We start from the raw sequence: 24379 nt of genomic DNA, 5'->3' as shown, positions 1-24379 counted from the left end.
TGGCGTCCAAAACGTCAAACCGGTCACACAATTACCAAATACTTATAACTTCTCCGAAATATATAACTTAAAAGGTTACGAGTAGAACATTCTTGACGCGAAAAGATGTTGCGACCATGCGCGGTCGCAGTTTGCTGCGATCCTTATTGGTGTGCAGTTTGGCGATACTTTCCAAAACTGATACAGAGATTTGGAGCTTTCTTTCATTTCACTAAAGTAAAACTCGTTTTGCATAGTCTTGTAGCAAATATTTGTTTACCAAAAAATGTGAGTTTTTGCTTTGAATTTGGGACTTGTCCATTTTCAGGATTCATATAAATTTCTATGAAGCATAAAGGATTATTCCCATTCGCTTTGCAAGTAGTACACATTTAGCTAGATAGTGACACTTGGAAAAGATTTTCACGTTCAGTAATGTATCTACTATTCTAGGTGGTATTTAGATTAATATTAAGTTTGCTATATGCGCTCCGAAAATCGTAAGAGCAGCGTCTAGAAATGAAAGCCTTCACTTTTCCTTCATACCTTCCTTCGCTGGAGCAGAATAGTTAAATATTCGATTCAGTTTTGTTCTAAATTAATTACACGATATAAACCAAGGACAACTGCTTTTTTGTGAGAAAAAAACGTCCTTTATCTTGAACCTGAAGCAGCGGTTTTGATAATTTTCATGCATTAACACACGGTGGATTTTCTCTAACTTTTAAGTAAGTTTTTCAAAAATGCCTTGTTGCTCTGTTACCAGCATAACATCAGTCTCAATCCTGCTTAAAAAAATGAAAAATAAAATTCGCTTGCTATCATCGCTCGGGATCATTCTTCAAAATTGGTGGCTGGCGAATGGTATAGTGCAAACACAATCTAACATTTCATTTATAACAATTTTTTCTCTTTCATCACTCGAGACACTTCCTGAGTGTCTATCCCTATATTTTATAACATTTCATTGTTCACAGCTCTGCCATTTTCGTAGTTTATAAGCAATTTTCTTACGAAGTATGTTTCGAGAAAAAACTAGTTTTCTCCTAGGTATTTAGTTAAGATCAATAAATTACGCAAACTAAAGCTAAAGTCAGTTTTCTTTTGTATCGTGTTAGGGCGATTTCAATGTTTTTAAAGCTAACTGTTTTAAACCCCAGCTGAATGGTGCCGGTCTTTTCATTAGCCTTTATTCTTCTAGTTGATTTTCGCCGTAGTAAAAACTGTGTAGAAGGCATATTTCGAAAATTTTGAATTTTCACATTCCTTTGGATCACTCTTTGCCCTAATGGATTGACACACTTGGATACAACTTTTCCCCTATTAGGAGGTGTTACTGTTTGTCGCAGACATTAATTTTGTAATTTCTTAGGATCCACCGAAGGAGAAACAATACGGAAATCATTGAATTTTCCATTCAACAACAAATCTTTCATTGCCGGTATCTTTTTTGGTGCAGTTCAAAATAAGGTGGATCAATAAAAAAAAAAGAGTTCCTTCTAACCACTAGTATAGAGTAACTCAGTTTGTACAGTCATTCAATCGCGTTCTCTCCTTTTCTATCTCTCGTCAACCCTACGTTATTGTACGCTCTCGTATCTTTTGCCTTCGCTTTTAGTCCTCCTTTCGGTTGATGATTTTGGCAGCCTTAATTTCGTCCTTGTCCTGGTCGGCATCACCCCAGCCCCAGGTGGAATGCGTTCCGTCGCCAGTTCGCTTGACACGCTTCTCGATGATTTCGCTCGACACCGTTTTCAGATCGTACGCCCAGCCAATCTTGGCGAAGAAATCGATGAAGGCGGTCGTAAAGTTCATCCGGTAGTTGCCCAGCTCGGCGGTCTTGTAGTCCCACGGAAACACGTGGTGATAGTTGTGCCAGCCTTCGCCGAACGCGAACGAGGCTACGGTTTTGTTCTCCGCCGGGTTGATGGTTCTGATGGGCGGAAAAAACATGCGTTGATTAATACGGGAATAACTACTAGCTGGGGAATGGCAAACTCACCTATCGTACGGCTTGTCACCCCACTTGTGGGCGGCACTGTTTACCAGCCAAGTCACGTTCAGGATGAAGGTCCAGCGGAATAGGGTGGCAACAAACCATGCATTGGTCCAGGTTTCGCCCCAGCAGAAGACCGGTGTGATCGTAGGCAGAATGAAGCAGGCCAGCGGCATCAGGATCATGTAATATCTGCGGGAATAAGAGGAGAAAACACGAGGTGAAATATTACTGGTGATTAACCAAACGTCCAAATGTAGAGTGTAATCTCAGGCTTTGACGACAGAGATAAGCATTAAATTTTAGACTATTTCTGGAATAACAAGTGCAATCATAGCTTTACGTAATGGACTTCCCGATAAGCTAATGAATCTTAACAATTTATTATCGCCGGACTGCCTATCTAAGGATTTTCCCAGACAAATATTCATATTTTTGACAAGTTGACCTTGCCACAGCTTTCTAGCTGATAAACAACTATTTAAAAAAAACAAACAGCAAAAAACACTCACTTCTTTTGGAACCGCAGCACCGGGTCGGCCTGTAGGTCGGAAATGTCCAGCTGGCGGCCTTTGGCAATGACCTCCGGGTGCTTGCGGCACAGCAGCCAGCCGACGTGCGAAAAGAAGAAACCACGGGTCGCATTATGGGGGTCGGCATCCGTTTCCGAGTACTTGTGGTGCACCCGGTGGTCCCGGGCCCAGTGCATGGCGCAATCCTGGAAGGCGATCGTGTTGAACAGGGCCAGAATGATTCGGAGCGGTAGCCGAGCTTTGTACGAACGGTGAGCCCACAGCCGGTGGGCGCCCGCCGTGATGCCAAGTCCGGACATGACGTACAGTACGAATGCTGGAGTTGAAAAAATAAGGAACAGATTTAGTAGGTTCTTAAAGGCGAAGCACAGGTACTCACCGAAAGCGACAGTGTACAGCTTGGCGGATGTCAGCAAGAGCCAGAGACCGTACACGGCGGCCAGATGCAGGTAACCGAAGGCGAGCACGTTGCGCCAAACCAACTTGATCTTGCGCTTCTCCGCTCGCTTTAGCGGAGTAATGTCTTTCGCCAGGGCCCCATCGATGGTTTCGGCGTCGGCTTCGTTCAGCACTCCGGTCGCTTCAACTGTTGCATTCGGTGCCATCTTGCTACTGTTGGTGGTTGATGAGCTGCAAGAAACGCAGAGAGAATGGAGGAAGAAGCCGATTAGAATCGGTAAAAATGGTATGACGTTTGAGGGATTTAATTGTCGTGTGGTGATGACAGCTGTGGAATCGTTTACCAAATGGGAATTGATGCGTAAAACTATACCGACCGGTTGTTATGGCGTCCCAGAATGGACTGACGGAGATTAGTGTTGTGCGATAGGAATATCAATTAGAGGAGAGCACTAACGCGTACTGACGATAGTGCGCAGTCCCTTCCGCCGACAGATGAGGTGCATTGAATAGGAAAATTGGCATAAACAAACTCAGAATGGAATGGAATGGACCTTTCAAAGAGAATAATATATGGAGCGGCTTTGTTTGAATCATAATGGCGAATGTTTATCCATCCACAACGGCGGCGACAGGAAGATTTGCAGAGTGATTAGCGCGTTCAAATTTGTTTTTCGGGAGATTTATTCAAGCCGCAATTGATTGATTCACACTTGGATGGCTGCTAGCCTTTATTTGCTTTGGTAGAAATCAGCAAGTCAGCACCGAATCGTGCATAGTTACAGCACAGCACAGCACAAATTTTCCCTAGTTCATAGTACATTTTGAACACTGGAGTGTCTTTCGGACCCCAAAGTGCGGATAATTTCCTGCTGGAATGCGTCTTTGCATTCCTCCGTTGGCGTCATTATCAGCGATCACCAGAGCTCACGCGTTAAAGCTTAACGGGGTCAATTTTTCTAGGTGGAGTAGGGAAAAGCCCACGGAAGGGACACTTACATCTTGTATCTTTTTTCGAAGATATAAAACCTCTAAACTTTAAAACAAAAATCAAATTACATTGTCTTCTGCTGACGTGAAGAAGCAAAAAAAAATCGCCTTCTCATTAGTAATGCCAGACCGACGGATTTACGAATTTTCTACGGACCTACGTCCGTATGTCTAAAATTTCTTTCATTTTCCTTTCCTTTTTTCCTTTTTTTCGGGTTATCCAACTGGTCGCTTAATGGCGTATTAAACTCTGTGCTGCGCCCTTTTGTGATGTCAACAAAGTGTCAGGGAGACCTCAACCATCAGTTCTACCTGACGAGACAGGCATTGTCGCCCACTAAAACACAGGTAGAGCCCCAAGCATAGCCGACCCGCCTATGCCCGCAGGCGGAGGCGTTCCGGCCCTGCGCGGACTCCACGACCTGACTTTGAGATCTCTCTGCCAAAGGCCGGAATGTCATACTTTAAATAAAATGATGGTGATGATGATGATAATGATTATGATGATGAGAAGAGAAATGATAGATCGAATTTGTAAATGTGCTTTGGCCTGGACATTTTGTACTACTTGAGTTGTAAAATGTAGTATAGTGAAGAAGTAGAAGATTCGCCAGCTCCACCAAACACCGGTCACTATCACTATCGCCCACTATAAATTTTCCAACACAAACTACCACAAACGAACCAATAGGAAAACAAATTTTGGACCGTTAGTGGCTATCAACGTATCAGGGCAATTTTTCATCTTACATCTCCCAGCATTTGAGCACTGTCCCAAGACAGGTCTACAAAGTAAATGGAGCGCAGCACGACCTGGACGTTCGCGGTAGCTGACAATAGCTTTAAAGTATAGAGTCGCACCCGCCTTCCAACCCTCGAGTCCAAAGAGCCAGTGCGGAGTATCTATTACGGATCTCCGTCACCCAACCTCAAAAAGCGACCACTAGAAACATTATTGTGAATTAAATGTATAAGAATTGACTTGATTTTCCCATCTACTACGTTAGCACCTCTTTTATTACCCGTGATAATTGTAGAATGCTCCTTCGGCTTGCAAACCAATTCTGATATCCCGCGTACATCCCATTACTGACTCTAAGCCCTCGGCCGACTCAATCAAACCGGCAATTTTTGGAGATGTTTGTGACAGCTGTGATAGATAGGGATGTGCCACAGAAACATTACAGTGTTGGGGCTTTCCAAGCAACCAGAAGTTCGAATATTACTTGAAACGTGAACTCGAAAGTTCACAATTAGTTCAAATTCAGTTCCGTGGAACTTTCTTGCTGATTAGTAGTGTATATAAAAGTATACGTGGAACTAAATGCTTTAAGAAGTGCTGTGAGTACCTCATAGATACTTCAAAGCTATTAGGATGCTAGTTCTGAAGTAACTATAGTTTGCTGGGTATTCTATGCAGATGACCGGGTTCTTGCGGGTGAGAACCATTGAAGATTGCATGCAGCTACAATGGATGGTAAACTTGTTTGCAGATTGGTGTTCTGAAAATCGCATGGTGATTAGTGTGAAAAAATGTGCCGTAATTTCTTTCACGCGTAAAAAGCATCTAGTACATTGGCAGTACAAGATTGATGATGAAGTAATCGAAAGAGTTTCATCGTTCAAGGACCTTGGTGTTTTGCTCGATACACAACTGACGTTCAGGGAGCACTACTCTTACATCATAGTGAAGGCCAATCGCAATCTTGGGTTCATCTTCCGGATTTCCAAGGAATTCAACGATCCGTACTGCCTGAGGGCACTGTACTTCTTACTTGTGCGGTCAACACTTGAAACGGCAGCCGCAGTATGGAGACAAAAAAGCAACAAAAATGAAAAAAAAAAACACTTAAAAATGACGAAAATGCGTTAAAATGGTGGCAAAGAGAGCAGGTAAAGACAACGGAAATATGGCAGAGAGATCACAAAAAGACGATTGTACACAAATTGAAGAAAACAAAGAGATGACGAAAAAGTATCGAAAAGACGAAAAGTCTCAAAAAGACGACAAAGACGACGAAAGAACGCCGAAGAGACAGTAAAAAGACAGCTTTTTGTTATATTCACAGCACGACGGCGATAAAATTGCAAAAATAGACGAAAAGACCGATAAAAGCGCCAGAAAGCCGCCGAAAAATTTAACGAAAAATGCCAAAAAACGGAGCTCAAAAAACGAAGAATAAAAATAATGAATGTAAACGATGAAAATATGATGAAAACAATGAAAAGACACCAAAACATCGACAAAACAAAAAAACATAATAAAGACGTTTAAAGAGCGTCAAAAATACTACAAAATCAGGCGAATATAAGGCAGGACACTAAAAAGACAGACAGAGGGTGAAAGATGACAAAAAGAAGTCAAAAACGCGACCAAAAACATGGCAATGGATACGGAAAAATCAGATAAAAAAAGCGAATATAATGCAGACTTCAAAAATCGCGAAAATACGTTGAAATGGTGGCAAAAAGACCATGAAAAGGCGACAAAAATATATACAAAAAGACGCCGAAACGCGTCGAAAACAAAAAATAACGAAAAGACGACACACGACGAACAACGAACAGACAACAAATGAACGACAAAAGGATGGCGAAATGGCGACAAGACGATAAATTTAAATTCAATTTCTTCAAATACAATCAAGCATTGTTATATGAAACAAATACGATAAAGAGTGATCACACAATTGAGCGGAAAGAAGCTGAGTTCATCCGTGTTAAAAAAAACTCTAGTATATTAGAAAAACAAGCAAATTGAACAAACAATACTAGCAAACCTACAAATGGAGCACAAATGTCGGTTAAACGCTGCTTCTCATTGCCACTATTGCCAATAATTGAACAATGGGAAGGTATCCACACAAAGGTAATACAAAAACATTTTTTAGTTTAGGTACTCAAGCGCTCTTATGTTTCAAAAAAAGAAGGAAAAATACGGAGCGTGCTTCAAATCTCTCATTGAACGTATAAGAGCTTAAATAGCACTGAGACTATCGGGGCAATTGGTCGAGAATCCTTAGAGCATACTGAATTGCAGCTTATTCTGCTACGTAACCAGAGGCAGGGCTATCGAGTTTATATGAAACGGATAAATTATCTAGTAGTGATTCTTAACCCAAGTCCAAGTCCAAGTCAGCAGCGTCGTAGGTCGGAGATGATCCATGCGAGAACTGTTTTCGAGACGGTCCAGAAAACTCTTCGTGAAACATTTTTGCGGCATCCTTACGAAGTGTCCGGCCCACCGTAGCCTGCTAACTTTCGCTAGATGTACGATGGGAGCCTCCCCAAGCAGTGCCTGTAGCTCGTGATTCATATGCCTCCGCCACTCTCCGCTTTCAGTTTGTACTCCGCCAAATATCGTCCGCAGCACTTTCCGCTCGAACATGGCAAGGGCGCGTATATCCTCCGTGAGCAGCGTCAGGGCTTCAAGTCCATGAAGAACTACCGATCTAATCAGAGTTTTGTACATTGTTAGCTTTGTGCGGCAGCGTACGCTTCCTGATCGTAGCGTTTTGCGAAGGGCAAAGTAGGCCCGATTTCCCGCTTGGATTCGCCGTTGGATCTCCTTTCTAGTGTTGTCCGCGGTCCCCAGCGATCCCAAATACACGAACTCCTCTACCACTTCTAGTTCGTCGCCGTCCGCCCAACGGTTACTGTCCGTGGAAGACGTGCGTTTGTTTCCTTTGAGCCTGTTCCTTTCATGTATTTGGTCTTCGACGCATTTATTTTTAGCCCAATTCTCCTAGACTCCGCTATAAGTCTGGCGAAGATTGCCTCCGCCGTCGCAGTTCCTGGCTATGACATCGAAGTCATCTGCAAAGCCTAGAAGGTGGCTATCCTTGGTAAAAATCGTGCCTCTCGTTTCGATGCCCGCTCGTCGGATCACCCCCTCAAGAGCGATGTTGAACAGCATGCAGGATAAACCGTCACCTTGTCTCGACCCTCGTCGCGTCTCGAAGGGACTCGTGTCCCAGAGATGCGAACGAAACACATCGCTCGATCCAATGTAGCTCTAATCAGTCGCGTCAGTTTGTCCGGAAAACCGTGTTCGTGCATTATATCTGCCACAGCTTGTCTCGATCGGCTGTATCGTATGCTGCTTTGAAATCAATAAAGATCTCATATTGCATTTACCAGATGCATTTAGAGTCAAACTAAAGACCAATATATTTATGTACTAATTAAGCTTGAGAAATAATTTTATCCATAAGTTGAAGTTTTTCTGCAGAAAACTCGATACTTAACTGTGAAGCCCAAGTTGATAAATTGACTAGCGTTTCTTGCAATGGTCTTTGTAAATCGTTAGCTCTAGGTCCGGTAGCCTAAACTACACTCAGGGGAAGACTCATGTAACTAATTCGTGATGTTGACAAGTCTCCACTCGAGAAATGCACGTGGATACAGCCAGATACCGAGTACTATTAACCGACAGCTAAGAGTTACATCTTTCCATTTTGCCAATGCCACAACAGAACCCTGATAGAATTTGTTTCTCTAACGACGAATTATAATTTAAAAGCATTCCACCCGAATGTTAATGCTGCGATTAGAACAAGCTGCTGCACTCAATCCGATCAAACATGACATTTTGGCAGCGTCATGCCCCCTTCGAAAAAGTTCAACAAAATTATATATGCAATTTCGAACATCACCAAGTCAGACATCCATATTTATAGTACATAACTTTGCATAATTGCGAAAAAGATTCAGTCTTTTGAGCAAACAGAATTAATACCCAAAGCGGAGAATGGGGAAAAAAAGTTCCGTCCTTTTAAAGGTCGTGTATACACTGCAGACTGCACACTAGATCCGAAGGAATGAAATAGTTTTCAGGTGTGTACATCCAATTTGCAGGTGATAAACGATGCACAAACCTTGCCGTGCAACGTTTTGGTGACCGATTTTATTACGTTCACGAAAATGAGCGGGGGGAGAGTATAACGTCGTCGTCGAGGTCGTATTGAAAAATCAATTTTCAACCGAACTGCAAAGTTTCTGACTTCTGAGTTCTGGAGGTAAGAGCAAGAATTACCTGACTGCCACCATTCTTGTTGCGTTGCGATGCGCTTTTGTCTTCGAAAAGTTTTCTTGGTGCTAATACGTGTCACGAAAAAAATTAAGAACAACAAAAATTACTGCTTTTCGTGGCAGATTACTGTACCGAATTGTCGCCTGTCATTGTTTCTTTTTTCGATTAGAAGAAAATTCAAAGTCACTGAAAACTAGATTCGTTTCAAAATTAGCACTGCAAAGGAAAATGTTCGTGGGGGGTCAGCTGTTTTATGTAATCCACTCATGCAAACTATTCCGTTTTCGGTGCACTGTACTGGCAGGCAGCAGCCAACAAAAGAGAAATCGACAGGGAATATCACACTATATTCGATATACGTTAATTTAGAGCGGATGTTTGACGGATACTGCTGACCAGTCGCGTTCCGAAGTCATCGCACACCCACCCATACAAATCGTGAGAAGGAAAATTCTACAAACGAACGAACCGAACGGTGTCCAATGGAAATGGTTGCATTTTGGGTACTGCACTTCTATACTGACGGTCGTACATTCGAGCGAAAACAAGTGGCAAAAATAGAGACGATACTCTGCGAAAAGCGGATCACCATTGTGAGATGATTTTCGCAGCGAGAATCGGCAGTCACTCGTATTCATCAAGTGAGAGGGACAAAAGGGCGAAGAAACTACTATTGAACTATTTTAAGTAATTTCTCACTTCTAAAGTCTAATGTTTTAATATTAATGGATTCCCCAGGCTACGATTGGTCCACACAAATGAAGCAATTTATACCACTAAAACATTGGTGTGTAAGAGAGAATTAAACCTAGGGCAAAACCCCTAGGTTTAATGAAAGGTGAAGTAATTACGATGATCTGTCAAGAGGCTAAAGTAATGAGAAACGAGATTTGTTACTCAATGCAACGTCATCTGAAAAAAAGCTTGACTAGTAGATTAAATTCATTACCATCAACGGAGTTTTTGCTATTTGGTTGACAATAAAATCTAAATTACACCCCTAAAAATTACACTACCAAAGTCACAACAACCATCATAGTAAGCTAAACGTACTACTTTGATGTCGGTGTACCGAAAAAGCGGTGCTTTTTACATGATTCAAGGTCAATCTCTTACCCTGGAGATCGTCGTGTACTGCGATTTGTGCTATACCCTATACGGTAGGTACGTACGTGGCGGTCTTTCCTAAGCAAGCCTTTTTTTTGCTAATAACAGTTAGTCTCGGTCTATGCAAAGGCATTTTATCGTCAAGCTCCGGCCATTTTTATCGCTGTACTTAGGCATTGAGAGAAACAGCTAAGACGTATCTATTTGTACCAACTTCGATTACGATTTCTATCTACGAATTTTCTCTTTTCTGTCAAGCATCAATTTTTCCCGTTCATTTTTATACAGAAAAAGCAGAAACCAATAGCTATAAAGTGTGTGAAAAAGTCTTGTACGGCTACTGACCGTAATTGTGGGTGGTCCAGCCTTCTGAAATGACGCCCGATTATTGATTTTCCAGCACTCCACTTGGATGACGATAAGAAAAAAAAAACAACCAACAAAGCTGATGCTGCTTCTGACGATCATTGTGAAATGTGCGTGCGCTTGCTGATGCTTTGAATGATTATTTCCTTTATTTTAAGATTAGTCCTGTTACGATTGACTGTTAGAGTGCATAATTCTAACCACTTTTGAAATTTTTTGTTGTAATTCAGCTAGCTAGCAACAACAAGATTGTATTATGAAACACATATCATTTGTTTTTTTTTTTGCGGGCACCATTATCTAAAGCCCAGGTACTGCTTATCAGCATCGACCGGAGCAATCACGCCACGTGCGGCTGAACTTTCCCTCTTATCAGGGAGGTGCATCCTTTATTTTCGAAAAGGTCACACCTGCATCTGTCGGCCGCAAAGTTTGACCATTTTTGTCCTTAGCCGACACTTGGTGTCGATCCAAAGGCCTCAATCGTGACCAGTTAGAACCAGGCCATTCAGGTTGCGGTCGTGAACACATGACCGCAACCGGTTGCACTTGTCTATACCTACTGCAGTTTGTAATACAGTGCGAAAAGTTAATCACCACTAATTGCAGACATCGAGCTGCGAACGTTCTTTGGCCAAGTTCATGACTGTACGGCAACCATGGCAGTGTGGTCAAAAGCTGGTTATGAGACAACTCGTGCGCTGCAGTGTTCAGATTATTAATTCAAAAATTTTACTGTAAGACGTTTGACATTAAATTTAGATAAATTTACTACACACACGACACGCAAGGTTGTTCTCATCCTTGATGTACCATAGTCAGCATCATTTAAGTTTAGCATCATTTAAGGGAGCACCAAACAGGTTTGAATCGATTTTGCTTTGTCCCCGATGTCAATCCCGTTCCACCAACCACCGGAAAACAGCTGATGTCTGCCCCTTCTTGCATTCCCTTTTACGTATCAGCGGAACGAACGAATATCGCCGCTTACTTTTTTCCGAAATAAAACCGGAAAAAGAAAACTAGGCTGGGTAGTTTTGCTTGCTCATCCAACGCTATACAATTCTCCCGCTCTCTCGGATCGCAGTTATTAGTTCTCTTCCATGACGCTTCGATTCGAACGGCGTTTCTCTTTTTCGGTCACTCTGCAACGCTCCAAACCGCGGCGGCAGCACCACCTCAGCTGATGCCGCGTGTCTTTGTTGTTGTCTTCTGTTTCCCGGCAAGCAAGCAGCCAATCGCTTCTCAGCGTCAACTATCAGCTCATAATCACGTGTTTGCCACTCTCGTTCGTATTGCCATTGCCGCCGCGCGCCGGTTGGTTTCTATTCACCCTTCCAGCCGATCCGGAACGGGATGGATGGAGTTACTGGCTGCACAGACTAACAGACATACGTATACTGAAGTATAGAATGCGCTGTTGCATGATGCTGCGGAATTACCCAATTATTAGTGAATAACTTTTTTTGTTCAGTTGTCTGTGGAATGGCAGAAAAGATTTTTTTGTCAAAAATGTTTTCAAATTATGTTTGTCTATCGGAGGATAGATTACAAGGGAAAAACCAGACTCTGTTTATTTTAAACACGAAAATTGGAGGCTCGTTTTTCGTTGTTGATCTTTGTGCTGCATGCGGGTATCAGGCATCTGCTGCATGATTCAATCAAATGAAAGCGTCTTTGCTGACTGAAGTGGAGATTAGCGCGAACCGCGAAGTGATTATTGTAGCGACCGCTGTCAGAATTGGGTGCAATTTTTATAAGCGAAAAAAGAGATAACAATTGCGACTTTGAACAGCTGTTGGATGAGTGAATCGCACCGGCTTGACGATGGTTGTCAAGTGGTCAATTTTTGAACCTATGTTTTCATTGTCAATGGCTACTGCGCTGCTTGGCTATCTGAAGTCTTGCGGATCTTGTTTTTTATTGACCGATTAATATAGTATACTTGAAAAGTACATATTGACAACTAGCGGGCTCGTTTCGAAGGTATTCAGCTGAAATGTAATCTAATCTAATCAACATATCAACATATAAACAAAACATTTCAAATTCAGTTGGTTTCTAGCAATAAATCTTTCCAATTTTAGCATTCATTTTGATAAGCATTTCTTTTCTACTGTGACAAAATTGTATGCTTTAGATGACTATATTATTCAAGTTTTGATTATTAATCTTATCCAACCAGGTTCAAAGTAGTAGTTGATGAATTGTCTTACAGCTCAATGCAATTAAAGGACAGATACACTGACTGCCCCTATGTAAACTTAACCGGCATAGAGCTTCAAAGAGTTTCGAAAATACTGCCATTTTTGTGTATTTTCCAAGATCCAAACATAAGCCATTATCGTCTTTATCCAGTAACGCGACCCCCAACGCCATGCCAGGAAAAACTTATTTTATTTCTTGAATTAGACCGTTAGCCATTTTTTCCATTGTCGGGGCCAATATAATCCAGCAGATGATCTTTCTAACATCCATCGGGCTTGAAGATGTCCCCGTGTGAGCACGGGGAAGTTTTCTTTGGCTACTAGCCAAACGTATTTTTTCATCTTGTCGTCTCTAAGCCTTCTCAAAACTCAAAGACAAGTTAAGATTTTCTTTGATCTTCTTTGCTTCCTTGGATGGATTCACGTTAGACAGCCATTCGATGTGACTCTCATTCTTAGCTATACTTTTCTAAAACGTTTGTGTGTCAAAGTGCCTCAAAGTAGCATGCTTGGTCCATTGATCTTTAGGTTATAAGCACGCCGGAATGTGCTGGATCGCCTTCCAGGTTACCAATAGCTATTGAGCTAGGGCTTGAATAATATTCTTGATTGTCTATTAATGTTATGACGAATTAATACAATAGCAATTCCACAGTGTTCGGGTCAACAACAAAAATACAAGATAATAGCATTTGATGGCATCACACGGATCTTTACTGATAAATCATCCGTCTATACTGTTATCAATTTGCGATCCAGACGTCACCATCGAATCGAAAAAGCAGATTCAACAAGCATATATTGCAGTTATCATCGCAAACACACTCTCCACATTTAGGATTCATTCGCCGTCACGCTTCCATCGATTTCATCGGTGCGGTGTTTGCGCACTCACATCGCACTGTTGTTGATAGCCCTGGGGGTATGTATTGCTCGCTAGTGCGTAGCATCCTGGAGCGCACTTCTGCCTTTCAGCTTTCTTTGTGTTAGATAACTCGAATGTTTATGTGTTCATCTGTTTTACGCAATCCGGCGAATGAAGTGATCAGATAAATCTATATGCACCATAATTCAACTTGGTGACATTGGGTATAACAACCCAGTGTTTGGCATGTTTAAATCTCTACTGGGACCAACTGTTAGAGGTAATCTAATGATGTCAAACGAAAACAGGATTAGGATTTGAAAAGGGAATCAGTATTCAATCCTTAGTTTTATAATTATATGCAAGGGTTTCAAACCCTACGAAAAAGGTAGCTTATCGGCTATAATCTCAAAGTGGACTAGACAATGACAAAAACCGTAGTAAAGGTGGACAACCTTATAGCGAATTCATAAATTAACCTGGGTTCGTGCTAACTTGAACCCGAAATTTATGAACGATACGGGCAGTTTGACAGATCGACCCGTAAACCGTAATGCTAGACAGTTTTAACCTGCGCTTCAAACTGAATGCTGTCAGTTTAACCGAAATGCAATCTCGGTTAATTTATGAACGCTTTGACAGCACTTCGATTAAAACTGAGTGCCAATCGACCTGAGGCAGGTTAATTTATGAATTCGCTATTAGTATATCTACTAAGTCCGTTAAGTGAAATATCACTAAACCTTAATATTCACTAGAGGGGCGTTTCTTAACAGTTCTTTTATTAATTTACACAAGCGTACTTCAAGAAGATTAGCACAAACTGAACTTTGTCGACTGAACGGCCAGCCGTCCATGTATTGGGCTTTTATACGAGAGCGTATCGATATGCGTTGCGATTAATCGGTAAATGTCAACTATATAATCGCTGAATATATACTCTGCTCCTGGAAAGCTCTTGCGCCTTCCAGGCACAGCTTCTTCGGAAACTACCTATTAACTCCATACTCAGTATAGAAATTTAATCCGAAGGTCATTGATTTTATTAACCATGTACCATGTTTTTGAGAACGAGTTGCTGGTTTTCCGATAGAACACCATGCTAATCCTGTCCACGTTCTCTTTCACTGGTTCTAGCGGGGTTACATTCTGTTCCTGTTTCTTGCGCTTATGCACGCGCATAATTCTATCGACAAACTGTTTATCATACCTATTAATTTTGGCAACTTTCTATATGGAAAAGGTCGTTTATTTTTTTGGGCGCCAATATGATTGGAATCAAACGTGATGTATCGATCTGGATGTTGGGTTTCTCTAAATTCCTAATTTTAAAGTGTTGTCCTGTTTCTTGGCAAATGTAATAAAGGTTATTTTCCATCCATTGATAAATGTTATGAAAGGCTGTCGAGAAATTAGTAAATTGAGCGTTTGCGGTAGGCTTCTTTTACGATCGCGAAAACATCATCAACATACCGTTTCCATACTCTGGAGAAAGCTTTCCTTTTTCTAATTCAACATAGAAGTCACTCATATACGCTTCTGCCAGGAGAGTTGAGAGTTCATTTTTCATACTGAGACCAAGGACTTGTTTGAAAATTTTGTCCATGAATGTGAAACAGTTCTGGCCCATATATTCTTGCACCACGGCTATGTAGACTTGGACGTGAATAGGGGGAGCCCGATTTCTCGCTAAGTATTCACGGGGCTTCTGGCTCTGAAGTGTTTACGAATGTTTCGGGCGTCCTCCAGGGGAGTAATCTTGGACCTCTTTTGTTTTTGCTATTTATCAACGCTATATATTTTACGCCGATGATGTCAAAACATATAACATCATCAACTGTACTGATGATTGCGGCTACTTGCAACTATGTATAGATCATATGCAATGTGATAACCTTTTACCGCAGACAGAGACCAATCATGTCCTCTTATTCACTTGCTGGACACAGGCTTGAGCGGGTTTACCAAATTAGAGATTTAGGAGTTACACTTGACTGCAAGCTGACTTTTAATCCTCATTACAGTGATATTCTGACGAAAGCTAACAGACAACTTGACTTTATTTTGAAAATCTCCGAAGACTTTCACGACTTGCTGTGGTTTGTATTGCTCGTCAGTCCGCTCAGTTCTTGAGTTTAGTAGTGTAGTATGTTGTCTAACAAGCGTGTTGGATTGCTAGATTCGAGAGTGCAAAAAAAAAACGCTGGCGGAATCCAGTTTGCTTCTAAAACCTTTGTAGATCGCCCAGGTATGAAATGGGAAAGGAAACTAGGGAAGGCGCCCAACATAGCTTTAGCCATCCCAAGCCCCTGCCTAGCGCCTTCACGTGGCCATACCTGAAAATACTTCAATTTGTATAATTCAGTAGCCAAGCTAGGAGGTGAGGGTTGTGTGGTTTTCAGTACCTTACAACTGTAATTTTATTATTTAAACTAATATTTTCTGTAGACTAATCAATTTTTCAGAGAGCAAAATAAGGTGCTATATCCTTGGCCAATTGCAGCCTGTCTTCTGGTCTAAATGCCACTAGTTCATCTACGAGGGTCCAGAGTATTACTTAACGTTTATTAGCAAAGATACTCCCTAACGACTGTAAATAAATCATTATCATTATGGGAAGCGTTTGATACGGGAGGTCCACGCTTTCTTCCTTCCCCTTGATTTCAATGAGTTTAATGGAATTGGACATTATTTTTGGTTCCACTTGATTCCTTGGAATTCTCTCTGCGGTACATGCTGCGCAGTTGGCCTGGCCGTTGACAAGAAAAACGATGGGAGAGATTAGAGATTAGAAGTTTCAGGCTCTCGTCAATTACGTTGTCAATATGTTTAACAATATGTTTAATGGAAAAAGATTTTCACGTCATCGGCATAAGCTAAATCAGTTGCTTGTGAGATACCTTCCGGCAATTTGTTCATTAGAATCACAAAAAGTAATGGTCCTCGATGGCTTCCTTGTGGTACTCCCGAGTGCACTGTAAATGGGCAAGATTTGTTGCCATGAAGTTTTACCAATTGGGTATGATTTTTGAGATACGATCTTAACCGGTCGCGTCGCGAGCAATGCGATCCGTGACCACTGAGGTCAACTCGCAGATTTTTTCTTCAAGAATTCGTGCTGTACAGGAGAAACGCGATAAACTATATTGATTATAATAAGCCAGCGACTCGAAAAGCTTCGGAATAGCCGATTGAATAGCAACTACATGGTATTTTCTACATCAACTTTTGCCCCTTTTTATGTATCGGAATGATGTATGAACTATTCCAGATTCCTTTGAGGATATTGAGGACAATTTATCGAGTATGATGGTAATTATCCATGTAAGCATTCATTGGTTTTCCAAGGAAAAGCGCATACAAACTAGAGCTATGCGATGCCTCGAAGGCATTCAATTCATATCTCATTTTTCAATATCAATCGTTGCGCGCATTGATCGACAGAGGGTGAGGTTTCACTTTATCATGTTCATTCGATTATCGTTTGCCACGTTTTGCGTAGTCACATGAAGTCATCACTTCAAGCGAGGGAACGATATCAAACAAAGTTGGGTTTCATAACGCGACTGCGATGTTTGTTGGTACTGATTGCTTGTCATAATTTTTATTTATTCAAAAAAATTTCTTCTCCAAAGTTTTTCAATTCAAATAGTATTCCTTTGTAAACAGCAAATCAATTACCACTCGCTTCGCAGTGATACAAATTTCCAAGGTGTAGGTAATCGTTTCACCGCACAAGCCATTCATGCCGTGGTGCTGTAGGAAAAACGAAGATAGAAAATCAGCCTGCCCGGTGCCCGGTGAACGTCGACGAAGATTCAGCGTATGTAATCCTCGATCGAAAAACGTGCGCTGCGTCAAACCGCTAAAAAGCTGACGCGCAAAGGAAAACACCATTTTCCGCTGACACAGTGGCGATCGCTTGCCACTGCCTTAGCTGCCTCGCGTTGAGCCGAGTTCAGTTTATAGGTATATACCTATATATAAACCGATTTCTCGCTTGTAACAAGCCGGCTCAGCGGGCTGAGCGGAACGCTGGCAACAAAACCGGCTCAGAGCGCCAGAAAACGAAGGTAAAAAGAATTCCATTTTACTGCCAGCTTTTCGCGAAACGTTCGATTATGTAAAGGTTTCGAACGGGCGGACAGAGTGGAACCGTCAATGTTCTGATCGGCCCTGCCCTGACTGTTTAACCCAGCGCGTTATGCGTTCTTAACGCTCTGATTAAGATGGAAATTTCTTCGTTTTCTCAGATTGTAGGTGTAATTGGGGCTTTTTAATCAGCGGATTGACCTTGAATCATGACATTCTTAGATTATTAAAGCAGAGTTCGCGATTCTTTGGTAGCAAGGTAGAGACTATGACCGTCGATCAGCAAATAAAAATTGACATGGTAATCGAATATAATTTTTAACTACGTTTAAATCCCTTATTATATAATACATCGTTTGGAATGAAAATTTGTACGAAAGCTAGCAGACATAAATGTCTGACCGAAGCAGAGATTGGCATGAAGTAAACTTAAAGCACCTTAAACTAGCAACTGGTACTGCACATTTTCCATCTAAATGTTATGCCGTCGTAGGTATGTTATGTAGATATGTATCTATATTCAATCATCATGTTGCAAACTTCCATTCACTGCCCCTGCTATGACGTGCGAAGCTCACCATGCAGTTAGATCTAATGTTGCAATGTGCCGTAAAGATGCAATCCGATCGGCTGAACAATGCGTCCGGAAATTGAAACCGAAACTGAACAAGAAATCGGCCTCAAAACGAAAATCGAACCAACAACGGCACCCCGCGAGAGGTACAACAGCATTTAGTAGCTAAATTGAGTGGAAATTATCTCTGCCTCTGAGGTAGGAAAATTTTCCCAAGTAGGTATGTACCGGTAAGGTGGCCACCTTTTACCGGGACAGCAAATAATCAAAATGCCACGAAATGAAAATTTCCTGCGCGTCACATGACATTCGGGCGGTCGCTGGTTAGTATTTGTCAAGAGACACACCCATAATAGGTACTTGACATATTCCGTGCGCAGTAAGTTCTTGCATTATCATCGCCGGTTATTAGGTATTCTTGACAATAACTCACCCGGAAACTGGCGGCGGCTTGGCTGTGACCCTGAACTTGAACTCCACCGTTATTGCGTGTGTGGCAGAAAATTGGGTTTGGGAATTTATTATTCGTGTTTACCAAAAACTTCAGTTCGGAATTTAATAAGAGGTGTGCACTTAAGTTAATGTTTGCATTTTACCATATATAAATTTACAAAAAAAAAAAAACGCAAATCAGTAAAAAAACACACGCGTAGCCGTCTCGGTTGACATCAGTATGGTACGTGTCTATTTTGACATCAAAGAACTGTGCAAACATCACGTAGTCCAGTATAGCTTAGGGTCGCGAAAATGTAATTCACTAAATATATTGGTTAATGAGTAACACTGTAGAGGATGTGCTGAACTTCGCAACATTCTACCACAACCCCAGATCCCAAGATTGCTTTTGGTCAATGCATTTCTGTTGGGAGTTTTGGAATGTATTAAATACAAATTTTGTCCGAGCAACTTTAAATTGAACAAGTGGCATCTGTAAATTATCGTCAACTTAGAGTAAAAGTAGCGTGATTTAGCTTTTCTGGACAGGCGTTGAGCGCACTCTATTTTAAACATTTACGATAAAATCACGCTGAATCACCCTAATCTCGATGATTCAAGCTCCCTGGACGAGCTTTCAAAATGTTCGCGTAATATAGAAAATCTCGTCTGTGATGGTAAATTTAAAACTTCTAATGCCTAATGTTTACCGTCGTTTCGAGTCGTTTTACCGTCGAGTTTTCCAGCAAATAGTGGGAAGAATGATGGCGCACTACTCTGCCCAAATGGCTGATACGGCAGTGGGAATGGTGAGTTTGGCACGGGCCGTACTGAAGGCCATCAATTGAAAAGGGGCCTAAGTCCAAACGGGAAACAAACCGGGTGAGAGTTCATTTTCCTGTGCTAGAACTCTAATTTTGATTACTTCCCCTAAAAGTGCAATACAAAATTTATTTTTCTTCAGTTTCAATATAAGAAATTGATGTGTTCTGCAAAGTTTTACAGAATATTATTACAAGAAACTTTGCTGAAGACAGTAACCTCCTATCTCTTCAGCAAAGATAGAAAAATCCTATTTCTGAGTTTTTCTAATTTAGCTGTTTTTGTAGTTGTTGTGTGACTTTTTCCTGTTTTACAAAGTTGTACAAATAGTAAAAATACACAACACTGCTGAATATAGTGTACCTCCATCTTTGCTTGTTTGAGAACTATAGAACTTTTGCTATAAAAATACCCTAATTTTGACCCCGAATTTCTCGCAAGATGGCATCATTTTATTCAGAAAGTCTCATCAGAGAATCGGAATAGTTTCAAGCAGGCTGAAAAGTTCTATAAATCATGTCTAAAAGCACAAAAGTTAAACAAAATTTATAGGCTAACAAAATCAGGAGAAAAAGCTGATAAAATCGGGGGTTGACAAAATAGGCAGCTGACAAAATCGGAACATTACTGTACTCGTTTTAGGTAACATAAATAATTTTTGTTGGAACATCAACCAGTTTTTGTGAATGTCCAAAATAACGAAAAAATCAAAGTTGAAAATTTTATTTTGCTCAAATTGTTTAATTTTAAAGTTATTATTTGTCCCTTTTCGAGAAAACACTGAAAATTTGCATCAATTTTGTACACAAATTGATAACATTTCACAAGAAATATATGCAGTGAGACAAATATACGTCTATTTTTCCAGTGGAACAATTTGTTTTCAATTTACTTTGAGTTTTTCTAGTATAAACAGCATATTTTGATTTCAAATTTAAAAATATCAATCAAATTGAACTTCAAAATATCGAAAAGGACAAAAGGTAACATGGAACAGTTATGCTTTCTCCGGCAGTAGGATTGTGGCATGAAAAAAGTTTGCAATTGAGAATGTTTCAGAAGCTAATATTTTTATTGACGTAGGACTACGCCTTACCACAGGGTGTTAAAATTTTTGGTACCGGACCAAAAATGGTTCTCGATTTCGATTTTGACGACATAGGAGACACGCATTTGTTGCCTAATTCGTATTCCTCTGCTATCATATTTTTGCCAAATGGTTTTCATAGTAAAATTACTCTATATTATAACAAAAATCGTTTCTTCTAATTCTTTAGCTAATTATACATACACAAAATTTACAACGGGTTATTGAATCATGTGACAAAATCGAGTATCAAGGCGCACGAAATCTAACACAATTTTTCCAGTCCAAAAACGAACCACAGACGCAAAGTTTTATGTCCACCACTTGGCCAAACTATCCAACCAGGCACCGGCCAACCAGCCAACCAACGAATAACGTAAGCAATCTCTAGTGGTAGTGTGGTGGTTTTCAAGAACTTTTTTTTTCCACCAATACACTCGTCACGCGCAACTGATGTTGCAGAATTTTACATAATCCATAAAATAAAATCGCCCAAGCTTCACTGATTTTTTTCGCTTTTCGGTATGAATAAGTCCCTCCCGTCCGGGCACTAATTCACTGCCGGGCGCCGCCGCCTGGGAGGAACGATTGGGCCACATCATACCTTCTCTTGTGTGCAAAATTTCACCACGGCTGGCTGGCTGGCTGGAGGGCAGCTGTCTGCCTTTGGATGTCGGTCACGTACACACCACTAGTTTTGGCAAAAATGACATTGAAAAACTCACCTTTCTTCAGGAAGTACACTCTGCTGAAGTTACTTGATTAATCTCTTCCACGGAACTGTTTTTCTTTTCGTTAGCGGATTTCGCTAAACTTCAGCTCTGCTTTATTCACTGCACCGAGCAAAATATGTATTTCCACCGGAAAAAGATGGTGATGGCTTCGATCAAAAAACGGGGCGACCGAACCTAGGTTCAGACCATATGTTACACTTGGTATTCACTGAGTGCCACTCTTTCACACCATTCCCGTTCAACTTCACGATTCGAACTGATCCGTTAGAACAGGGTGCTATTATAATTTATAATAAGCCGGTGTGCGCAAAAACGCTTTTTTTATTTTGCGAATGTGTGCACGCTTTTACTCTCATGCTCCAGAAATGCTGGCAGCAAAAAAAAAACAGCGAGCGCGAGCGAATCAGGGAGGGCTACGTGAGAGACAGTATTCGTGCGATGACGGCGCGACGTCATCCACGCGGTCGAGGCACAGAGGCAAAGGCAACCTTTCCGTAGGACACATCTTTCACGTTGCATCCTGCTGCTAGCTCGGTATTATCAATCAGATTAGAGTACACAACAGCTTAGCAATTTTCCACACCGAACTGATAAGGATGACTTTCGTTCCTGGAGATATTTATTGCGATTAGGATCTTTTCGGGTTTATGACAGCAACAGTGACCTTTTGACTAATGCTGGACTTTCGAATTTGAACCCACTGGACGTGTGCCACGATGGAGTGTACTTAATATGCTCGGATTTGTTGGTCATAGGTGGTAAGGTGTGTTAGTGGCCGGAAGAAACTCACTACTTGCTTGCTGTGTGCTTTTGTTGATAAATTTCTCTTTCGTTCACAATTCTCAATGTGGTGCAACCGGAGGAACAGATAGTTGGTCACAAAATCAAGGGAAGTATTGCCGCATTAACTAGGTAGTTGATGTTGGAACTTGAGGTAGAGCTGAATATATTACTGTTGCAGTTGAAAACCATAATAATCGACGTGCGACATTCGGTTTTATTCTTGTTCCCTAGTACCCGAAAATGTACTAAAATGGCCGCGACTTTTTCAATATTTTTTACTTAATTTGGGAAATTTTCCGAAAATCTTCTAGTTTTATAACATCTACCACCGGAGTCTACCATCTACCATTTTTATAACACCGGAGTTATTCCGGTGCTATTTGTGGACCGCGACATGGTTTTTAGATAATGTTAGGGTAGATGCTCCAGTAATGGAGGGATTATGTCGGGGGATAGTGTGTAAAGACAATTTGAACGCTCAATTTATCAGTTTCCATTTGAACTACATGATAATATGGTCCGCCTTAGTGTTGGCTTGAAATACATATCAAAATTATACCATTCTGCTGGTGGATATATCTAAAATATAGCTTTTGCTGACATTAGTATGTGCTCCTAAAGTAGTGGTAATGTTCCTATAATAGTGGAAAATTTGCCTATAATAGTGGAATGTTGTTTACCGCCTTAGTAACGCTTGCAATGAGCATGGCAGCAGGTGGATAACAACGTAGGCTTGGTAAAATGCTATGGATTGTTACGAATTTCTTAAGCAATTGAACTTTATTGGTCTGCTGAAAAGGAATTTGTAATTTTTACACCAACATCTTGAATTTTAACTGTGTATCTTAGATAAAACTGTTAACAAATATATATTTAGCAATAGAAAACTGAAATTATCTCGAAATCCGCCAAAATTATGACATATTTCGAGTTTCCACCACTACTGGTACAACTACTGGAGCATCTACCCTACCAAATATATATTTGAAATTTGTTTGAAACATGTCGATTTTTTAAACGAATCCGACTGTAATCATATCAGTTACTTTGCTGCAGTTACAAGCCACCGTGTGCGCCATTCGAATCCGGGGGAACATTATAAAACTTAAGCCGGTTCCCAAAGAGGGACATTTCAGCACCAGTAAAATATGTTATTTCGCCTATAAAAACCATCAGCACTTGATAAATACTATTGGTGATCATTTCATGTCCCTCAAGGGCCATATAGCCTATTTCATGTCCTGAACAAGTTTCTCAGGGGGTCGACTACCTGGAAAATCAGGGAAAACCTGGAAATGTCAGGGAAATTCGTTTCAAGTTGGAAAAGTCAGGGAATGTCAGGGAATTTCATTTGAAGTCAGGGATTTTTTACATGGGAAGAAAATATACCGGAAAAGTTAAGACTTCACAAGAACATTACACATAACATTTACTTCAAATTTAAGGCTTTCGCGTATGCTTAAATCAAATAGAGTACGAAACGTTATTTTTACTCACGTGCAATCAATCTGTGTAAAAATTTACGAGTTTCGAAATTTCAAATTTCATGAATGTGCGACTGTCCTGCTTTAAATCTCAACAACGGTTGAACCGATATGACCGATTCTGGTTTCAAAGGGAAGTGCTTACAACCTAACCGATCATTATCAATATCTTTGGACTCTTTGATATTAATTGGATATTTAGACCAAAAATTGTGGATAGAAAGTTTGCTTATTTTGTACGGAAAGTGGCATGAAAAAGCCATACCAGCAAATTTTGTCTCTTGATAATTCCAGACTTCCTGGAGCGAGATCAGACTGTAACTGAAACGAGGGCTAATCAAGCTGAACCAAGATTAGCCTTTGAAAATTTACTACGATGTTCAACCTGAACGGGCCAGTACCCGGACTTTAATTTTTATTCTCATGTCGATCACTAGTGAAAACCTACGCTTAATGCGTATTCGAATGAAAGACCATCTCAGCTTCAAAATTCTGATTTAGTCTAACAAATCAGTCATATCTTCGAAATTCGACTGCGAGCAGAGAGTCGATAGAGTCGCAAACCCGAAGTTTTTCTGAATATCAAAAGCTGGCTACAAGTAGGTCGAATAAAAACAGAAGGTCAGGTTCTAAATAATACGATGCTGCGATGCTCGTAGAGTCATTTGGCCTTAAAATTTTTTATATTCCTGAGGATCAATTATTTCCTCAAATTTTGATAACAAATCGAGATAGCTGCTCAGACAAATCGGACTTTGTGTCAGAAAATATCTTCAAATTATGTTCTAAATTAAAGACCAACTTTTATGTTTATTGATTTGCATAGTTAAATATTTGAAGCGGATTTATATCCATTCATTATATCATATGTGATCCTACAGGCAAAACGGCTCA

At 40.7% G+C, this 24379-nt stretch overlaps 1 protein-coding gene across 2 annotated transcripts; it reads right to left on the bottom strand.

Annotated features, from left to right (window-relative positions):
* Positions 1-238: 238 nt before the first annotated feature.
* On the bottom strand, positions 239-21472 carry LOC128743207 (acyl-CoA Delta-9 desaturase-like). Of its 2 annotated transcripts, none has more exons than XM_053839749.1 (5): positions 21210-21472; positions 2888-3138; positions 2488-2824; positions 1982-2167; positions 239-1912 (listed from the first exon to the last, which is right to left on the bottom strand). In XM_053839749.1, the coding sequence occupies exons 2-5, from the start codon at positions 3111-3113 to the stop codon at positions 1594-1596; spliced, it is 1068 nt and encodes a 355-aa protein (XP_053695724.1). In that variant the 5' UTR covers positions 3114-3138; positions 21210-21472; the 3' UTR covers positions 239-1593. The 2 variants fall into 2 exon arrangements, with proteins under 2 accessions (XP_053695724.1, XP_053695715.1); XM_053839740.1 differs by lacking the exon at positions 21210-21472 and adding an exon at positions 8933-9299.
* Positions 21473-24379: the final 2907 nt, after the last annotated feature.

This window comes from Sabethes cyaneus, chromosome 1, assembly GCF_943734655.1.
Source record: "Sabethes cyaneus chromosome 1, idSabCyanKW18_F2, whole genome shotgun sequence".
Classification (NCBI taxonomy): Eukaryota; Metazoa; Arthropoda; class Insecta; order Diptera; family Culicidae; genus Sabethes; species Sabethes cyaneus.
This window is presented reverse-complemented; position numbering and strand designations above follow the sequence as displayed.